Source organism: Musca autumnalis, unplaced genomic scaffold (genome assembly GCF_047663935.1).
Source record: "Musca autumnalis isolate F117 unplaced genomic scaffold, ASM4766393v1 scaffold_1, whole genome shotgun sequence".
Taxonomy (NCBI): Eukaryota; Metazoa; Arthropoda; class Insecta; order Diptera; family Muscidae; genus Musca; species Musca autumnalis.
In genome coordinates, this window is record NW_027411644.1 from 329,634,288 (window position 1) to 329,655,261 (window position 20,974).

Sequence of the window (20,974 nt, forward strand, 5' to 3'; positions counted from 1 at the left end):
ATTATATCATAATGAATATTCATATGTAATAGCATAATTAGGTATTATCGTTTAGACTTACAGAAAATATTATTATATTAAATATTGTTAAATAATGTTTTAACCACTCCCTCATTACATATTTTAAATGATATTTTTTTTAAGAAAACAAAGTTTAAAAATTTTTTTCTTTATTTTTCTTTTTATTTATTAATATATTTACTAGCAAAGTACCCGCCACTTCGTATGCGGAAAGGAAATAAAAGAAAAAAACAACAACTAAGAATATTTAATACCGAAATAGTGAACATTGAATTTTTTTTAATTGATATCTAATTAGATTTGCCAAAAAAATTGGACGTATTTCAATCTTACAAAACAGCAGCGTGGTATTTAAATTTATGGCTTTCTGTCCTCAGGGTGTAAAAACGTTCATACTTTCTAAAGCTTTCAGAATAAAATCACAATATTGTTGAAAAATAAAAACCGCCATTGCGTTCACATAAAACCAATGGTAAAATTTAATTGAACTAATTGAGCTTATCATGACCTAAGGAGTTTTGTATTGAAAAAGTGATATCTAGCGAAGTCCACACACATCCAACCAATATGCTACGATCGTTTCGCTGGTGCTTGAAACCAGCTCATCAGGCATATTTAGATGTGGTGCTATACAAAGGCTGAGTTTGAAAACTTGTTATTATACTGCAGTTGTGAAGTATTTTTGAAGCCTGTTTACTATCAAGTCAGCCTAGAGTCTCTGGTCTTCCAAGAATCCTTCTTCAATACACACACACTTTTCCCTACTTGTTCTCCCAATGCCTGTGGCATTACATGTAGAAATATGCCATACATGCCATTAATTAAGTACTCTTCGTATTCATTAGTCCGGATTTCTAAAACTACCTCAGTTCTACACTTCAACAGCAATCTTTATTCCAATTCGTACCAATCCAGTACTCCAACAGTAACTTCAATTTCAGGTTTCCACCTCCGGTCACTAAAATCCAAATTGTACCAAATTTTGTACCCATAAGTACGAATTTTCAAAACTACTTCTATTCTACTCTCCAACGGTAACCTTAATCCCAAATCCTAATTGTACCAAATTTAGTACCATTTAGTACTTTTTGTACCCATTAATACGAATTTTCAAAACTACTTCCATTCTACTCTCCAACGGTAACCTTAATTCGAAATTTCAGTATTCCAGCTATCCGTTCGTTCAAATTCTGGTTGTACCAAATTTAGTACCATTTAGTAATTTTTTACCCACAGGTACAAATTTTCAGAACTACTTCCATTCTCCACTACAACAGTAACCTTAATTCCACATTTCAGCATTCCAGTTCCATCCGTTCCCCCAAATCCTAATTGTACCAAATTTTGTACCATTTAGTACTTTTTGTACCCATAAAAACGAATTCTCAAAACTACTTCCATTCTACTTTCAAACGGTAACCTTAATTCCAAATTTCAGTATTCCAGTACCATTTAGTAATTTTTTACCCATAGGTACGAATTTTCAAAACTACTTCCATTCTCCACTCCAACAGTAACCTTTATTCCAATTTTCAGAATTTCTGTTCACCCAAATCCAAATTGTACCAAATTTAGTACTTTTCGCACTCATAAGTACGAATTTTCAAAAGTACCTCAATCCTATAATCCAATAGCAATCTTAATGTCAAATTTCAGCATTCCAGCTCTATCCGTTCCCCCAAATCCAAATTGTACCAAATTTAGTACCATTTAGTACTTTTTGTACTCATACGTGCGCATTTTCAAAATTACTTGCATTCTCCACTCCAACAGTAAATTGAAAAATTCAGGATTGCAGCTCTATCCGTTCGCCCAAATCCTAATTGTACCAAATTTAGTACCATTTAGTACTTTTCGTACACATGTGTACACCTTTTTAGAACCACCTCCTTATGTAAACCGTACTTTTTAACCTTGATTCTTACATTTATATTTAGTACATTTTAGCACTTTTCCTACACTTATTTTTCGAATATCCGAAAAGGCTTTGGTACATCTATCCTACACTCTATCGTTGATCCTCATTCCAAATTTCAGAACTCTGGCTCTACCTGTTCGCCAAATACCATGTTTAATATTTTTTAGTACTTTTCGTACCGTTCGAATTTCGGACCATATCCAAAATTGCAGGATTCTAGCTCCAGCCGTTTAGCCTGGGCGTTGATTATCAGTCAGTCAGTAAATCAGTAAACCATCATTACTCAACTCTTTTATAAATGTAAGATTATTGAAAAAGGAAATCAGAATTTTATAAAAAAGATAAAATTAAGAAAACATATATTAAGCCGCAAATATAAGTGGACAAAACTAAAGAACCCCCTAATTTAAGGGGTTATGGCCACTTATTGAGCACGAAAAATGAAATTTTTTCAGAAGATTTTGTTTTCATCTGATAGAATAAACCTTGAGCTACTTTCGAAATTTTTTTGTTGAAAAGTATTGTACATTGTTCCGAAAAATTGTCGCCTACGAAACGCCGTTTTTACTAAAGCAGTTTGTGGTGCCCACTGTAGCTCGAAAACGAATAAACCGATCAGCATTTTTTGTGGGATCATTAAGAACCTAATAATCTTGTACTTAAGCGAAGCGGAATTAAACAAGTAAAAAAGTATCAGTCGGCTTTGCCGATAGAGTTATACCCTCAGCCTGTGTGGATTTAAATACTTTCTTCCAAAAAAAAAAAAACTTATGTATTTAGGGGGTTTTCAATGTTGACCCTATGCACTGACAAAAGTATGGATAGGATTAAAGCTCAAAACTTTTCAGGGTATCGATAGATAGGGCTTTTTTATCACACTAGCCTGCGAAAAACATAATATAGCTATATTCGGTTCGAGCCCTCCAGCCACTGCATATGGTGCCATAGGGGTTTTTTACATAGTTCAACTTTTACTGCCGTAATTGAGGCAGCGAATGCAAGTTGCATCAACAAAAATCAAAGTGACTCGAGAGCAGGTCTTAAAGTGAATTTATACAAAATTTTGTGTGGGAGGTACCCGAACGAGTGGACAAACATAGTCCATATTCGAACCTGATCTATATCTGGTAGATATTTTAGGATGTGTAAAGTATGGACCAAATCGGTCACTCCCATCAAGAGTTATCGTGTGTACAATTCTTCGAACATTTTTGAACTTTTGGGGGGAGGAACCTGAAGGAGTGGGCCGATATGGCTTATCTTCGAACTTAAACTAAGTTTCGGGCAAAATATTACAAACACCAAATTGTGGACCGAATCGGCAGATCCGTTCGAGAGTTATCTTGCGCTCCAACCACTACACACGGTGCCATAGGGTTTTTTTGGTACCTTTCAGGCTATTTTCTCAGGAAGTATGGACTTACCCCTGATGAAGCTTATACCATTATAGGGGGGCAATGAATGCAACTTGCTACATCAAAAATCAAAGCGATTCGAGAGCAGGTCCTAAACTGAACATTTCCAAAATTTTGTGTGGGAGGTACCCGAAGGAGTGGACCGATTGAGTCCATAAGTCCGGTAGAAATTTCACGATATGCAAATTTGGTCCATAATTTGCTTGGGGTCTAAAACCATTATTTTGATGAGGCACATTTTGCCCATATGAAAGTGTATATACCCTCGTTAGCATAAATGCTGAGGGTATAAAAATATACATTTAAAAAAATGTGAACTGTAAAAGTCAATATTTCGATTTTAACTAAAAAAATTTATAGTTTTTCGCCACGAATCCGTCAAAAAAAAATCAAAAAAAGTCTCTCGCTTCGTTTTCGAGCTACAGTGGACACCGCATTCCAAAATGCCATTTTGAGAAAACCGCGTTTTAAACGTCAATGTTACATACGATGCAACATATTTTATTCCACCTGTACTTTGAAATGAGCCAATAACAATTTTTCGGTTTTGTAAAATTTGTAAGTGACCATAACCCCTTAAGGAACATTAAAAAAAAAAATCATTGCGTATCCTTTATTCTGGATGACACACGTACATCTTGTAAACATAGAGGATATTATTGCTTCCCAGGCTACTTTTGCGGATTCAAATAAATTTTCTTTGCTTCTTGGACAATCCAGTTCAGATGGGTCTTGGCGAATTCAAGTCTGGTTTTTTGATTTTTTGTCGATAAGAAAGGTTTTTTGCTGGTCGTCGACTGAAAATGCCGGCCTCTGCCGCTCATCTGTGAATCATTATTTTGCTAATTTTAAATCCAAATTTGACTAGGAGATGCTGTAAAATTATGCAGTTGATCCTGCAAGATGTGCTTGTGTCATCCAAAATAAAGTGAACGCAACGAAATATTGATTTCACTAGTTCATTTGTTCCTTAAATTGGAGGTGCTTTAGTTTTTTAGAAAAATTATCATTTTAAAAACATGTGCTGAGGGGCTGTTTAAGTTTTGGCCGATACTGTATGTAATAGCATTATTAGGTATTATCGATTGGACTTACAGAAAATATTGCTAAACAATGTTTCGTCTGTATAAATACACACACATATGTATGTACTCTTTGGCGGAGATTGTGAAATACTGATTCATGGAAGTGAGAATAATATTTTCTTCCGGTTTTGATGTATTTATTTATTTTTTTTTAATAACTTGCCACCAGGCGTATATGCCCAATTTTGAAAAGAGTCGTGGATCCTGCATGCTTATGTTGGATATACATACATATTATACATATTTCATAACAACCTTCCTAACCTTTTTTAGTTGATGCTTTGGTTTGTTTGCCTTCGTTCGTAAGAATGTCTTGTTTCTTGGTGCCAAGGCCAACTTTCTTCATATCTACCACTGACGATTGAAATCAGTATTAAGTTTTACATATAACCAATAAAATATTTACAAAATTATGCATGCATATTTGTTTTAATTGTTAATGAAATCATTTGGCAGTGTATCTTAGTGAAGGTCTTTGTCTACAGGACTCATATGTCCATGATTAATTTTGGATGCCTTAATTCACTATTTAAAAGTTATTATTTACATTTTTTTTTGTAAGTTAGAAAAGTGTTAATATTTCAAAAATCAGTTACTTGCACAAAAAAAAAATTTACTTAAATTATTATTTATTATTAAGAAAATAACAACAACAATCACACACGACATGTCCACTATCACAACAAATATTAAATTAACATATTTATGGTTATGCTAATAACAACTACTACTAACTGGCAGATTGAACAGCAGCGCACAGCACTACTGACTACGCTCGCTTGAAATTGAAATCAATTGTGTGTTATTTTAATACGTTGTCCAACTCTCTACAACATGTCACATCATGCATTTCTAACTACTTCAACATGAAAAGAAATAACAACAAATTATGAATTAAAACGATTTAAATGCGGCAGGGGTATCGAATGCTTATGCGGAATGGCATGAATGAAAAAAAAAAAAACAGCCAATGAATGAAAAATCAATCTGGTTTATGGGTGGGTGGTGGAAGAATGATAAATGACAACAATTACCATGGCAATTTGTCACTTACCTCGTAAATAATGCGGCAATACCCCAGGCCAGCGAACAGATTAAAATGGCTCGCGTCTTGGTACAAACATAGCCTGCCTTTAACGGCTCACAGATGGCATAATAACGTTCAAACGATATAGCCAATATGGTAAGAACAGATGCATGGGCGACAGTTAATTCAATAAATGGCACTGCCTTGCCTGGAACAACGAGAGGAAGTAATAAATAAACATTAAGAATAAAACAATTTAATTTTTTGAAACAAATTAATTAATACTTACACATTTCGTGTCCCAAAATCCAAGTCTCCGGTTTTGTATTCAATTCAACCAAAACAGTTGGAGTGCATACCAGCAACACCAGAAGATCAGCTATGCTCAAATTTGTAAGGAAAATGTTGGTGGAATTTCGCATATCTTTTGTTCGTATGATGACAATGGGTACCTGTAATTTGAAACATTAGATATAAGGACAAACGAGTCTGGAGAATTTATTTTTGAACTTATATATCAATAGAAATCCCCTCACCCGTGGAGAAAGAATAACCGAATGGAAGACCTTAAAATAGTTTCTCATTTTGGGAAAGCACATATTTTATGATGCGGATTTTGGGATGTCCAGAAGATATAATGCCCATTTAAATAAACAGTAGGGGACTGCGCACGTAAGAGAGAAGGGGATGAGCATCAGTGTTAATTCCCTAGACCTGAAGTAATCAATTAAACACTATCGCAGATCTTTCGGGCAAATGTTCAATATTACACACAATAATGATTAAATTGATAATGGAGTTGTACTGAAGATATGTGAACTCTATGAACGTCTACTGGAGAACTAACACACAGTAAACGAAAGAAAATAGAATTTTCGGCATGATTGTGAAGATTGTTGTTCTTCATGTTTGAAATATTCAGGAAATGTCACCAACAATACACTGAGGGGTATTACGCAACCGTTGAAAATTTGATGTTGTCTGGTCTGGGAGAAACATATTATCCGCAGGAAAATAAGAGAAATGGAAAAGTGGCAGTGTGAAAAATCGATATGTACAGGAACTAGCTTGAAATCTGAAAATTATACCAAAGAGTGAAACATCAAACTGATGTCTTTGGCACATCCTCCTCTAGAATCAGACATGGTAATCTGGTAATAGATACATACAGGGTATGGAAATATAATTTTTCCAAACTGTTGATATCCAATTCTAGAAAAGGCGACGGAGATACCACAGATCCCATAACGGTAGTTGGCGTTAAGTTTATTCTGCCCAGCCAAGATGAGATAAAGACAGCAATAAACCAGCTAAAGAATAATAAAGCATCTAGTTAATACCATCTGGTAGGAAGAACGCCTACCCGATGATTGGAACGTGAGCATCCTGTGTCCCGTCCACAAGAAAGGAGGTAAGACTGTATGCTCTAATCATAGTGTCTGCTTATAAGAAAGTGTCGGGGATATGGTGCGAACAGCTAAAGCCTGATGTCCATGAAATAACTGGGCCATACCAATGCACCACCGTGGTGCAATGTTATCCACACCCGCCTTGCATGCAGAAGGTCGTGGGATCTATTCCCCGGCCAGGCAACATAAAAAATTTCAACGGTGACAAAATACCCCTCAGTAATGTTGGCTACATAACCTGAGCATTTCAGCCATGAAAAACTTCTGTACAAGTGGTGTATTAGGACACGCCGTTCCGACTCGGCGATAAACTGTAGGTCCCATATCATTGAGCTAATATGATATGAGAGAAGACTGGGATGTGTGTGGAACAATTATTACCAATCCGCCCTTAGCAGAGCTGGCAAACTATTGATGTTGCCAACATTAGATATTTTCGATATTTCATTTCATTGCGAAGGAGTCGAGCGATATGGTTCATCTTCTCACTTATACTAAGTTTGGTCAAAATATTAAAAAGGCCAGAGGACCGATTCCCCTGATCCCTCGTAATGGGGGCGGCGAATGCAAGTTATTGCAGAGAGCAGCTCTTAAATTGCACTTTTCCGATATTTTGTGGGGGAGGTACCCGAAATAGTGGGCCGATATAGTCCACATTCTAACTTTATCTAAGATTCATAGAAATATTACGAAGTAAAATGTATGGACCTACTCGGTTAAAGCCTTCGAGGGTTATTGGGCGCACCATTTTAGCAAAAATTTTGAACTTTTGTGGGGTGGTATCGGAAGGTGTGGACCGATACTGCCCATCTCCAAATTTAAACTAAGTTTGGACAAAATATTACGAAGGTCGCTACACATGGTACCATATGGGTTGATTGTCCCTGAAAAAAGTTGTAAGTTGTAAGTGTCTGCAACAAAAATCAAAACGATTCGAGAGCAGGTCTTCAACTGAACTTTTCCGAAATTTTGTGTAGGAGCTACCCGAAGGAGTGGACCGATAGACTCTGTATTGGAACCTCATTTATGTCCGGTAGAAATTTCTCGATGTGCAAAGTATGGACCAATTCGGTTACTCCCTTATCGTGCGCACAATTTTTCCGAACATTTTTTAACATTTGTGTGGAAGGTACCTCTGAAGGAATGGACCAATATGGCTCGTCGTCGAACTTAAACTAAGTTTGGACAACATTTTTCACCAAATCGGTTCATCCATTCGAGAGTTGTTGTGCGCTCAAGCCAGCGAGACAGACAGATGGACAGACATTGCTAAATCGACTCCAAATTGTCTGAAACGAATTTCCAAACATACTCGGGGTCTCAAACAATTATTTCGATGAGTCAAACTTTACCCGTATGATTTTATTTAATGACAAGTAAAAAACGTATCAGTCGGCTTTGCCAACAGAGATATACCCTCATCCTATGTGAATTTAAATTTTCATCTACGGACAGATCGAATGTATTTAGGGTCTTTTCAGAATTTTGTGCCCCTTTTTGGACATTTGAGCTTGCCGACAAAAATGTGGATTAGGATTTAAGTTCAAAAGTGTTGCGGAGGAGGTACTTCAAAGAATGGACGGACTTGGTCCGTTATGTGGATCATATTTTGGGAGTCATATCTTTTCGATAGATATCGCGACCTCTAGTCATTTCAGGGGGTCATCGAATCACTTTTGAACCAAGAAGCATGGACTTGTCCACGGAAAACACAATGTCACTGTAAACAGGACCACAACGAGCAGCACCGGTATACATTTCCAAAAGATCTTCGAACAGACCTTAAACTGCACTTAGACACAAATGTTGAGCGTTTGTGGTGGGGATGTGTGGCACGATACCTCCATTTTAGAAGTTAAACTAAATTTGGACAAAATGTTAGGAGATCCAAAGTTTGAACCAAATTTGTTCAAGATATACTATTTAAGTGACATTTTTTAAATATTTGAGGGAAATACCGGAAGTGGTGGACCGGTATTGCATATTTTCGAACTGAAACTAAGTTTGGGCATAATATGATGAAGGCCAAATTTTGGACCAAACCGGTTGATCGGTTCGAGAGTTATCGTGGGGTTTTACACCTTTCGGGCTGTTTCCTCAAGACGAATGGGTTTGTCCCTGAAAAAAAATTGTACCGTCGTAATTGAGGCAGCGAATGCAAGTTGCTTCAAGAAAAACCGAAGTGATTCGAGAGCAGGTCTTAAAGTGAACTTATCCGAAATTTTGTGTGTGAGGTACCCGAAGCAGTGGACATATATAGTCCATATTCGAATCTGATCTATATCTGGTAGATATATTAGAATGTGTAAAGTATGGAGCAAATCGGTCACTTCCTTCAAGAGTTATCGTGCGAACAATTTTTCCCAACATTTTTGAACTGTTGTGGGGGAGATACATGAAGGTCGGGCCCTTCTTATCTTAGACTAAGATTAGACTAAATATTACGAAGACCAAATTTTGGAGCACATCGGCAGATCCCATCGCGAGTTATTTTGCGCTCCAACCACACAAGGTGCGATATGGGTTTTTTTGCACCTTTTTTGAAGTATGGACCCAAAGGTGTGAACCGATTGAGTCCATATTGGAAGCTCATCTACGTCTGGTAAAAATTTCACGATGTGTAAAGTATGGACGACACCGGTCACTCCCTTCATACGTTGTCGTGCGAACAATTTTTCCGAACATTTTCGAACTTTTGTGGGGGAGGTACCGGAAGGATTGGACCGATTTAACCCATCTTCGAACTTAAGCAAAGTTTGGACAACTTATTGCGAAAGCCAAATTTTGGACCAAATCCTTCATCCGTTCGTTATCGTGCGCACCAGCCAGTCAGACAGTTAGACAGACAGAGGGGCAGACGGACGGACATTGCTAAAGCAACTCCAAATTGTCTGAAACGGATTTCGTCCAAACATACTGGGGGTCTAAAATCATTATTTCGATGAGGCACATTTTGTCTGTGTGTAGTGTTTGATGTGCTCGGTAGAAAAATTCATCGAAATATCTACGGGCGTATGAACCACGAGCTATATCAGCTATAAAACGATAAGTTAGCTAAGTCATGTCCTGTGATTAAGCCATGCTGAACCCACTAAAAAGGCGTATAAATACGGGAAGTATTGTGGTACGCGCAGAACTGGAAAGCCACGGCTCTGATGGAGTAAACAAGTGGAAGATAGAAAACACGATATTCCAAATTGGGAACGTAAAACAGCATAAAGAGACGAGTGAAAATCTTTTCTTAGTTCGGCTTATAGGACAAAAGTTCTCTAGAGGGCCATCTAACTAAGTAAGAATACTATAATTCCCATATGTCTGAAGGCAGAAACACAATTAAAAATTTTATGATTCGCATTTGTATGAAATTTCAAATTGCGTCCATAATGTAAAAATATTTCATTGAACTCCTTCTCAACAATGAAAATGTCATTAATTCCCATATTTGTATTCTTTCACCATTCCATTTCAAGAACATAACCTGCTCGCGTGTTTCAAGGCTTCATTAACAAAACAAAAATCAAATCCAACAAACTACCTCCTTGGCTGTTTTAAGCTTAAAGCTCTTGTGGTTTACTTACCATAACATTTCCTATAACTCCTATCAACATGATGACAATGCAAAAGAACATCGATGTGGTGCGAATGTATGCCGGAATTTCTGGGATTTCATTGTCGTATGCGCTAGAATTGGTTTGACTGGCATTGAAGGCGGATTCGGAAAATGACGATGAATTGATGTTTGTAGAAAGTGTTGAAGATGGTGGTGGTAATGTGGTTGGATGGACATGGACAATGTAATTATTGTTGACCGTGGCGGTAGAGGCGGTGGTGGTTGTGATTTCATCACTTGCTGGATAAATAACTTCGTTATCAAACTTGTGGAGTTGAGAATTGACTCCATCATTTTGAAAAGGGTGGGGGGTTAAAAACTTGCTGTTAGGTTGGGTTAAAGTTGCTCTAGTTGCTACAATAAGTTGCGTGGAGTTTGCAAATGTTACCGGTGCTCGAACCTCCTCGACACCAGCACTGACCTTCGGAATAACAATAATAATGAATAGCCAGGCGAGTATAATAAAAACTCTCCGCCAAGCGTTTTGACATGATGAAAATGATTTGGCATTTTTATTTGGTTTGGTTGATTTTGGTGTTGTCGTTGCGGTGGGTACGCCATTGTCATGCTGTTGTTGTTGCTGCTGTACTTGCTTTTGTCCTTTGTATGCTAGGCGTTTGAAGCGACTGACCACCAGGCATTCACCCACAGCCTTTATTGAACCACTCGAAATCGCCTCAGACGCCGCCGCCGCTGCCTTTTTGCTATACGTGGTATATCGTGGAATGGTAACTGGAAAGGCGTTTTCAATTACAGCGTTATTGTTCACATCCGTTGGCCAAACTGTTGATCGCTATTGACGTCGTCATCATCATCGTAATATGCAAAGAAAATTAAGTGCTCAACCCACGTAATCACATGATTTCTATCTGCTCCAAAAAAAAGCTTTTATATACTTGGCCTATTTTTTCTGTTAGGTATAGAACGGATGTATTTGGCCAGCATGTATGTTTGTGGTCTCCACAGGATACTGGTTAGGAAAATTACTGTTTTAATAAGAATTATAATCCGTTTCTTTATATTCGGCTATTTTATGTTGTGTCATTCTGTAGTTGAAAGAAATGTATGGCTTTGGTTTGTATTCAGTTTGATCATCATCGTCTTATTTGGATAATTCAATTTGCATATATTTTTCTATCAAATCATTGTTATCAAAGGTAAGAGGGAGTACGTAGTCCTTTAGTGCTGCTTCTGTAAATATATGAAAAGAAAATAAAATTATTTTCTTTGTGAACAAAATTAATTTAATAATTAATTAATTTAATAATTAATATTTACAATTCGAAAGGTGAATGAAATGATCGTGGTTGACAAGACTTCGACAATGAAAACACAGTATATAATGGTAAACAAATAATATTGAGCAACTAATAGAATTGGATAGGACAGTCAAACTACTGCTTAGTGGCTCCGTCTTCCCGCACAAAAATTTTCATAAATTCACTAGGAACAAAAAGATACAAAAGAAATTAAACAAGTAAAAAAGTATCAGTCGGCTTTGCCGACAGAGATATACCCTCAGCCTGTGCAAATTGAAACACTTTTTTTCACAAAAAACTTATGTATTTAGGGGGTTTCTAAATTTTGGTCTCGTATGAACTGACAAAAATGTTGATTAGGATTAAAGTTCAAACATTTTGCTGAAAAGGTACTTAAAGAATGGACCGACGTACACCATGGGGGTGCCATAGGGGGTTTTTACACCCTTCGGGCTGTTTTCTCCAGAAGTATGGACTTGCCCCTGAAACAACTTTTACCATCGTAATTGAGGCATCGAATGTAAGTTGCTTCAACAAAAATCAAAGTGATTCAATAGCAGGTCTTAAAGTGAACTTATCCAAAATTTTGTGTGGGAGGTACGGGATGGAGTGGACAAATATAGTCTATATTCGAACCTGATCTATATCTGGTAGATATTATGAGAATGTGTAAAGTATGGACCAAATCGGTCACTCCCATCAAGAGTTATCGTGCCAACAATTTTTCCGAATATTTTTGAACTTTTGTGGGGTAGGTACATGAAGGAGTGGACCGATATGGCTTATCTACGAAATTAAAGTAAGTTTGGAAACAATATTACGAAGGCCAAATTTTGGCCGGAATCGACATTTCCGTTCGAGAATTATCTTGCGCTTCCACCCATAAACATGGTGTCATAGGGTTCGTTTTTCAACTTTCAGGCTATTTTTTCAGGAAGTATGGACTTGCCCCTGAGGAAACTTGTACCTTCGTATAGGGGACAGTGAATGCAAGATGGTACAACAAAAACCAAGGCGATTCGAGAGCAGGTCCTAAACTGAACTTTTCCGAAATTTTGTGTGGGAGGTACTCGAAGGAGTTTACCGATTGAGTCCATATTGGAACCTCATTTAAGTGTGGTAGAAATTTCATAATGTGCAAATTATGGACCAAATCGGTTACTCCCTTCAAGAGTTATCGTAAGCACAAATTTTCCGAACATTTTCGAACTACTGTGGGGGACGTACCGGAAGGAGTGGACCGATATAATCCATCTTTGAACTTGAACTAAGTTTGGACAAAATATTACGAAAGCCAAATTTTGGACCGAATCGGAAGATCCGGCCGAGAGTTATCTTGCGCTCCAACCACTACACACGGTGTCATAGGGTTTTTGTAACTTTCAGGCTATTTTCTCAGGAAGTATGGACTTGCCCCTAATGATACTTACAGCGTCGTATAGAGGATAGCGAATACAACTTGCGTAAACAAAAATCAAAGCGATTCGAGACCAGGTCCTAAACTGAACTTTTCCGAAATTTTGTGTGGGGGGTACCCGAAGGAGTGGACCGATTGAGTCCATATTGGAACCTAATCTAAGTTTGGTAGAAATTACACGATGTGCAAAGTGTGGACCAAATCGGTTATTCCCTACATGAGTTATCGTGCGCACAAGTTTTGCGACAATTTTTGAACATTTGTGGGGGAGGTACCTGAAGGAGTGGATCTATATGGCCCATCTTCGAACTTAAATCGAATCTGGACAAAATATTTCGATACCCAAAATTTGAACCGAATCGATTGATCCGTTCGAGAGTTATCGTGCGCACCAGCCAGCCAGACAGACCGACAGACAGACAGACGGACATTGCTAGATCTACTCAAAATTGTCTGAAACGGATATCGTACAAACATACTTGGGGTCTAAAACCATTATTTCGATGAGGCACATTTTTGGTCGTATCAAAGTGTAAATACCCTCTTTAGCCTAAAGGCTGAGGGTATAATGAGGATATTTATGTTGATAGTTTCCAGGTATTAAATCAACTGCTATGTCTATATATTTATATACACATGTCAAACAGACAGCATAATTATTTCATATGCTAAACTGATGGTATTTCCAAAGTAAATCCATGATGAGCAGCAGCACATGCTGGCCGGTAATATGTTTTGATTTCATTAATCAAAATCTTCAAAAACATCCCAGCAGTAAGTAGTTTAGGCAAACTTTTCAATTATTCTACAACACACACGCTGGAATTGTTTCATGTGCCAGATACGTAATACACAGTAATCCATTCATCCGTTGGCTTGTCCGTCTGTCAGTGCCCATCCAGCGTCCATCCAACTCAAAATCACAAAAAAGTAATTAAATACAAATGAAAAATGGAAGCGGCGACAGACAACAACTGCAAATGAGTAGATTGAAGGAAGTAGTTCCATAAAAAAAACTCAATAAAGACAGAAAATAACTGAGACTATTTGGACCATACTGGTATCTGGTCATACTCTAATGCGCCTGCTAATGCATTTTTAAACGCTTGCATTCCTGCCTTTGAAAAGACTAGACAATAATAAGTGATGACTTTGTCAATTGCCCCCATTCAAACATGTGGATAATATAATTCCATTATTTTAGAAAAAGGTAAATGTGTTCTAAATATTTTTCAAAACTTTAGACAGAGATGATGGATATTGGTGACATGGGTACTTTGTTATAGATTGATTAAAATTATATTTGGGGATAGTCGATGAACGCATGATGGTTATAACGTGTGTTGAATAATGAATAATGAATTTTTTGTTGGTAACTTCTAAATATGTAAGCACTAAAATATAAAAAAAATATTCGGAAAATTTGTTCATACGGTAACCCTTGAAGAGAGTGGCCGAATTGGTCCATACTTTACACATCCTAATATATCTATCCTAATATATCGGTTCAAATGCTCAATTTTTTTAAAAACCCCTAAATGCATACGTTTTTTGGGAAAAATTTGTTTCAATATATACAGGCTGAGGGTATATCTCTGTCGGCAAAGCCGACTGATACTTTTTTACTTGTTTTGTCGGAAAGTTCATACGTCTTAAAAAGAAAAAAAGTAAACATAATACTTCTGACGTCTATAGGGGATTTTGAATTTTTGGGCAAATTTCTCAGGAAGTACACGTATTTAATTGTCCTCGTATTTAAAATTTTACCGTCGTAACTCGGGCCGCATATACAACATGTTGCCATCAATTTATATACGATTCCAGACGAGGCCCTTAACTGCAATCTTTCCAAACATTGTGTGTGATTTACCCGAAAAGTGGTCCGATGTAGCCAATATTCGAACATAGACTCGGAATGTCTTTAAGAAATAATACAATGAACAACATTTGGACCAAATCGGGTTATATTACGTACTACCCTGTTTACCTGGTGACGGCCTTGGGCTATTTTTGGGCTATTTTCTCAGGAAGTATTGACATGCCTCCGAAAAAATTGCTAAATTGCAATTCGTAACAGGGACCGCAAGAATAATTTGCTGAAAAAATTTTCAAAACGTTTGTGGAACAAGTACATGTAGGAGTATACCAATGTAGTCCATATTGGAACCTGATGTATGCCCGGAGGAAATATTACCGTATGAAATATCGACGCCTCCAAACAATAGTATGCTAAGTCGACTTAGCATGTTTTCAAGTTCTTTACATTTTCATATTTAACGTCCTTTAACTTAAATTCTGTCAAATTTTGGTAATGATCGGACAATCCTAACAGAAGTTATAAACAAATATTTACTTAGCATAGTACTGAAGGTCAAAGAAATTTCCAAACTTTTAGAGCTTGTCCTGCAAAACTCGCTTTTCAGAATTAGCAAACTATTATTTGGAGGTGTCGAACGTCCTTTAACTTAAATTCTGTCTAATTTTGGTAATGATCGGTCAAGCCGAACAGAAGTTATAAACAAATATTGACTTAGCATAGTACTGAAGGTCAAAGAAATTTCCAAACTTTTAGAGCTTGTCCTGCAAAACTCGCTTTTCAGAATTAGCAAACTATTACTTGGAGGTGTCGAACGTCCTTTAACTTAAATTCTGTCTAATTTTGGTAATGATCGGTCAAGCCGAACAGAAGTTATAAACAAATATTGACTTAGCATAGTACTGAAGTTCAAAAAAATTTCCAAACTTTGAGAGCTTCTTATGCAAAACTCACTTTTTAGACTTAGCATACTATTATTTGGAGGTGTCGATATTACCATATTATAATTGTTCCACAAACATCCAAGGCGGGACAGGGGAGACTTCTCTCATATCAATGAGTGCACCCCGATTCATATTAGCTCAATGATATGGGACCTACTGTTTATCGCCGAGTCCGAACGGCGTGTCTAAGACACCACTTGTAGAGAAGTTGTATTATGCCACCGTTGAAAAGTGTTTGATGTTGACTGACCGGGGAATCGAACCCACGACCTTCAGCGTGCAAGGCGGGTGTGCAAAAAGTAGGAAATAGGTGTGTGGTAAAATAGGAAAGAACCTCCCCGAGCCTTTCAACTCAAAACGAGGTTTCAGACAAGGGGACAGTCTATCGTGTGACCTAATTAACATTTTACTGGAAAAGGCATACGAGATGCGAATCTATATACGGCCGGAGAAGTAAAGCAAAAGATCGGTGCTTTTGGAAATATATTCTTAGTTCGGCTTATGGAAATGACGTTATGTTTAGTATAAATTTTGTATCAAAGTGTAAACGCCATCTTTGGCCTATAGGCTGAGGGTATAGGTCCACATATTTAAAGGAGTTAGTATGACGTGCTCCTAAAACAAACGTTGGTATATACGATCAAAAAAATATTCTACGGTGTCAAACTAAAGTATCTGGTTGGCACGGTAACTATTGAAATTTATGACCACAGTTTATACAGTTGGACACTAAGCCCACCTGATTGTTATGTTTGTTGTCAAAAACATTATTGTGATTTAAAATACAAAGAAACTCAAATCACAATAATATGAAATCTATTATGTTTGTTGTCAAAAGTTGTTAACAGAACTCTGAATGGCCCACCTTCTATAGGCCTTGGTTATGACTACCAAAATCAGATTCAATTCTTAAACACTTTTACGCTTTAACCAGACATTTTAATAGGTGAAACCAATAGTTACTGAGATATACGCACCGTAATAACCCAACAGTTAGGTACACTGCTTCAAACACCTCTCACTCTAAAGTTGATCCCTATTTCATCCACCGAAGAGAAAATGGTGATGAAGCCAAAATTGAAATAATCCTGAGTAAGATAACAATATCAAGCTTTGTATTTTAAAGTACTTCTGCCAGAGTGAAAGTGCAGGCTCGAGTGCGGTAGTGTTTTCCCGATCGTATTGCTTAACAAACAACAACATGTTCCGGCTTTAGTTCAATTTGTATTAGAAAAACAGAGAATATCATAATTTTGTTCCCGAAATGTTTCCCAATTCATGTGTGATTCGCAATTATATTTCAACACAATTGTTTTTCGTGCGTGCCATTTTCAATAAAAAACAATTATTTTTATTGGAATATCTGTCAGCAATTTGGCTAATTGTCAAGAAGAACCCAATATGGATTTGCTAAGAAGAGATAAGCGGATAAAAAACAATTATGAAATTTGTGTGGATGTTATTGGCACTCTCTTCGTTATATCCAATATTTGTGTTGTTGTTACTACAAACACACATTTTGCGAACTAATTCATCGTTGATTGAGGCAGACAACATAAAAATATCTTCTTGATATTCCATGGGCTGTCGTTTATTAAAAAAGGATTTTATTTATTTTATATTACACGAGTGTTGAAAGATTTGTTAACTATTAGAATGTTGGATATTAATGTGGGTAATTGAAAATAAACTTATATTTCGCATGCAGAAGTAAACGGAGTCGTGTTACGATATTCAGGTTATTATTGCTCACTATTCACTACGCACTCTTCGTCCTTTGCCACTTTTAAATCGAAATAGTTCGTATAGAAGACCGATATGATACGGTTGCGAATAAAATAAAAAACATTAACTAAAAATGTAGTAATTTTATATCAGGGCTGCGCTTCTTTGCAAAGACAGTATACTCAGCGATCTCACTGAGTTGTCTTTGCGTTTGCTTTTCTCCCTCACGTACACTGTGCGTGAACAAAAATGAACAAAAAAATTATTTGGTTGTTGCTTTTTTCACCCATACATTCACACATGTATTTGTTTTGTTTGCATTTCTCTGATCGGCGCTGTTTTATATTCATCATTCACAAATTTGTTCTAACAAATCTTTGTAATCATACATGAACCAGAAAATCGCGAATCCAACCTAATAAACGCATTTATTTCAATCGAATTTATTTAATTTGTGCGGAAGCACGCCGTGCCAATATTGTGGTGGTGACCCATTTTTCAGTGGGACAGACAAATAAACAACCGTTGACAATTTATACCAATAATGGTAAACACTTCTTAGCACCCTGTCATAAATCTTGGTCTAATCGAAGGCATCAACACCACCACCACCACCCACATACCAATTTTTCTTAGAAAATGGAAACCAATCCGGCGGTAATCAGAAAACAAATAAAATAAAACAAATTGGTAGTAAATCGAATGTAATCATTTGTAAATAAATTTCCCATATAAATTATGGGACTATTATGAAGTTTCAATGGCTTTGCATATGTATGTGTGTATAGTGCCTGTAAATATGACAGTAATCCCGAAAATGAGTGGCGTATACACAATTTTCTTTAAAAACAGAGTTATGGTGGCGTATTAGTAATTTCCGCTGTTCTGCTTAAGACAACAAAGTTAGAGGGGGTGCCGTATGAGCATCCTGGAAACTTTGTTATTTACTGACGTAATTGTGTTAATGCTGTTTTCTGATGTTTCTTATCCTTTAAATGTTTATTATTAATTGAAGATATGTAAATATACAATAAAAATTCACATAAATCATTATTTTATCGTAGCTTGATAAAAAGGAGGACAATCATGCCAGAACTGAGAAACTTAACCCATGGATTTCATTCTGATAAAGAGTTTTAGAAATGGTGAATTTGTGATATGTATTTAATATAATACATTTATTTTCAATAAACTTAATTTTACAAAAACAAATTGTTTTTGGAAATTCGAACTATAAGTGTACGAAAACATAAAATGTAATTAACACGATCTTAAGTCGAATGTCAGGTTATAAAGGGTAACGATAACAAAATGTATGTTTGATTCAGGCATTTCAGGATATTTTGAAATGAAATGCAAAATTAATTCTTTTGGTAAACAATTTTGTATTGTAAGGGTTTTTACTATTCTTAGAGCACAATTTTTGTGTTAATTTTGCTGTCCCGACTTCGAAGTTCAATGGCAAATAACAAGGATATTATGAGATTATTAGAAAATAACGACGTCGTTATACTTAATTTGTCCCTTGCCGCACATTTTTAATTAAATATTTATCAATTATGAGCAATTTTGTTCATATTTAATAAAGCCAGTTAAGCGGTTATGAAAAATTTTGAAAACCGAAATCCGGTTTTTGGGAAAATTGAAAATGTCGGTTTACTGAAAAACATATTGTTTGGAAAAACTGTTTTTTCTATTACTACTAGAAGTTGAAAAAAATAAACTATAAAACATATTTTATATTTTAGGACAGTTGAGGTGGAATTTGTTTTCAAATTTCAACACACATTTTTCATTTTATTTTTGCCACGCGTACGGACATTAAGGGTTGTTTAAACGTTTACATATGCACCACCAACTGTTCTTTGTTTTGTTAGAAAAAACCTCGCATTTGTAGTCGAACACACACGCTCTGTGCCACCGTACTCATTACTTAGTTAGGAGTAAAGTAAATAGTTCTGCCTTGTAAAATTTGTAATAAATAACTCATTATTTGCCAGCAGAAAGTAGCTTGTTTACTTTACTATGTAATGGGTTACATGATGACTAACAGATTCGAGTTTTTACTGGATAATGGATTTACCTCCGACAAAATTGGCAACAATTTCCAAACTTTGGGTGGGAAGTACCCGAAAGAGTGTCCCGATGTAAGAACTAATACCATGTACAACGTTTGGACCAAATCTGTTTCGCCAGAAGATTTTTTAGTGCCCCTCGTAAAGTAGGCTGCCGTAGGTGGTCAAACAACGGAGATATCGCAATAGTCGCTAATCCATCTTTTAATTTTTGCGATTTTTATTGTAATGACGAATATCACAGCTTTGGTTGGGGACCTTGGGGAGTATTATTGGGGAATATTATTTCTTAGTCATAGGAAGAACGCAATTGATTTTCGTGAAAATCGGTTCACATTTGGATAAAGCTCTAATATATATTTTCGGCCGATTTCACGTATTTGCTGCACCAAACACGCTATATATGTCCAATATCGATAAAATTTGAATCAAAATAATCGGTTCACATTTTTGGATACAGCTCCCATTTATGTACAAGGTAGCGCAAAAGTAATCCTCCTATCAGAAAATGCTATACATTTTGCGATTTGCCCCTAATGTCAGTTCTGTTTTGACATTTGTGTAGTAAACACATGCGAAATACACGTTAATAAACAATGTTACGCTACACTGCTCCAGAACGTGGAATATTGGTGACTATTTATTTGACCAATAATCGGTCGGTGACTTTGGCACAACGTGAATTTCGTCGGAGATGTCCTGGCCGACCAACGCCTACTGGTGAAACACTGCAACATGGGCGGTTCGGAAACTTCTTAGCCTATCAATGAAAGAGAATAGTTAGTTTTTCAAAAATATTTTTATTTTTCAATATAATCTCCTGAAACTTCAATACGCTTAGTCCAGTGCTTTTCTAGCAATTCTATCCCTTGATTCAAATAGTTTTCCTCAAGGTCTTCAAAATAGTGGTTTACAACTGTAATTGCATCTTCATTTGAGGTAAAACGCTTGCCAGCAAGGATTTTTTAGATTTGCGAACAAGTAAAATTCACTGGTAGCTAAATCAGGAGAATAAGGTGGGTGGTCACGCAACTCGTACTTTAATTCGTTGATTTTAGCCATTGTTAAAACACTCTTGTGCGATGGTGCGTTGTCTTGATGAAACATTATTTTTTTGTGTTGTAAGCCAGGACGTTTTTCTCGAATTTGTACATTTAATTGATCCAAAAGGTTGCAATAGTACTCTGAATTTATTGTTTTACCCTTTTGCAGATAGTCAATCAATAAAATACCTTTGAAGTCCGAAAAAACCG

At 36.4% G+C, this 20,974-nt stretch overlaps 1 protein-coding gene across 2 annotated transcripts in view; it reads right to left on the bottom strand.

Annotated features, from left to right (window-relative positions):
- The window catches only part of ETHR (ecdysis triggering hormone receptor), a 104,767-nt gene that overhangs the window by 23,357 nt on the left and 60,436 nt on the right, over window positions 1-20,974 (bottom strand). For both annotated transcript variants that reach the window (XM_073963398.1, XM_073963397.1), the window contains exons 3-5: window positions 10,454-11,676; window positions 5,756-5,918; window positions 5,494-5,674 (exon numbers count right to left, since the gene is read on the bottom strand). In XM_073963398.1, coding sequence (XP_073819499.1) covers window positions 5,494-5,674; window positions 5,756-5,918; window positions 10,454-10,504 — 395 coding nt within the window. In that variant the 5' untranslated portion in view covers window positions 10,505-11,676. The remainder of the gene's footprint in view (window positions 1-5,493; window positions 5,675-5,755; window positions 5,919-10,453; window positions 11,677-20,974) is intronic.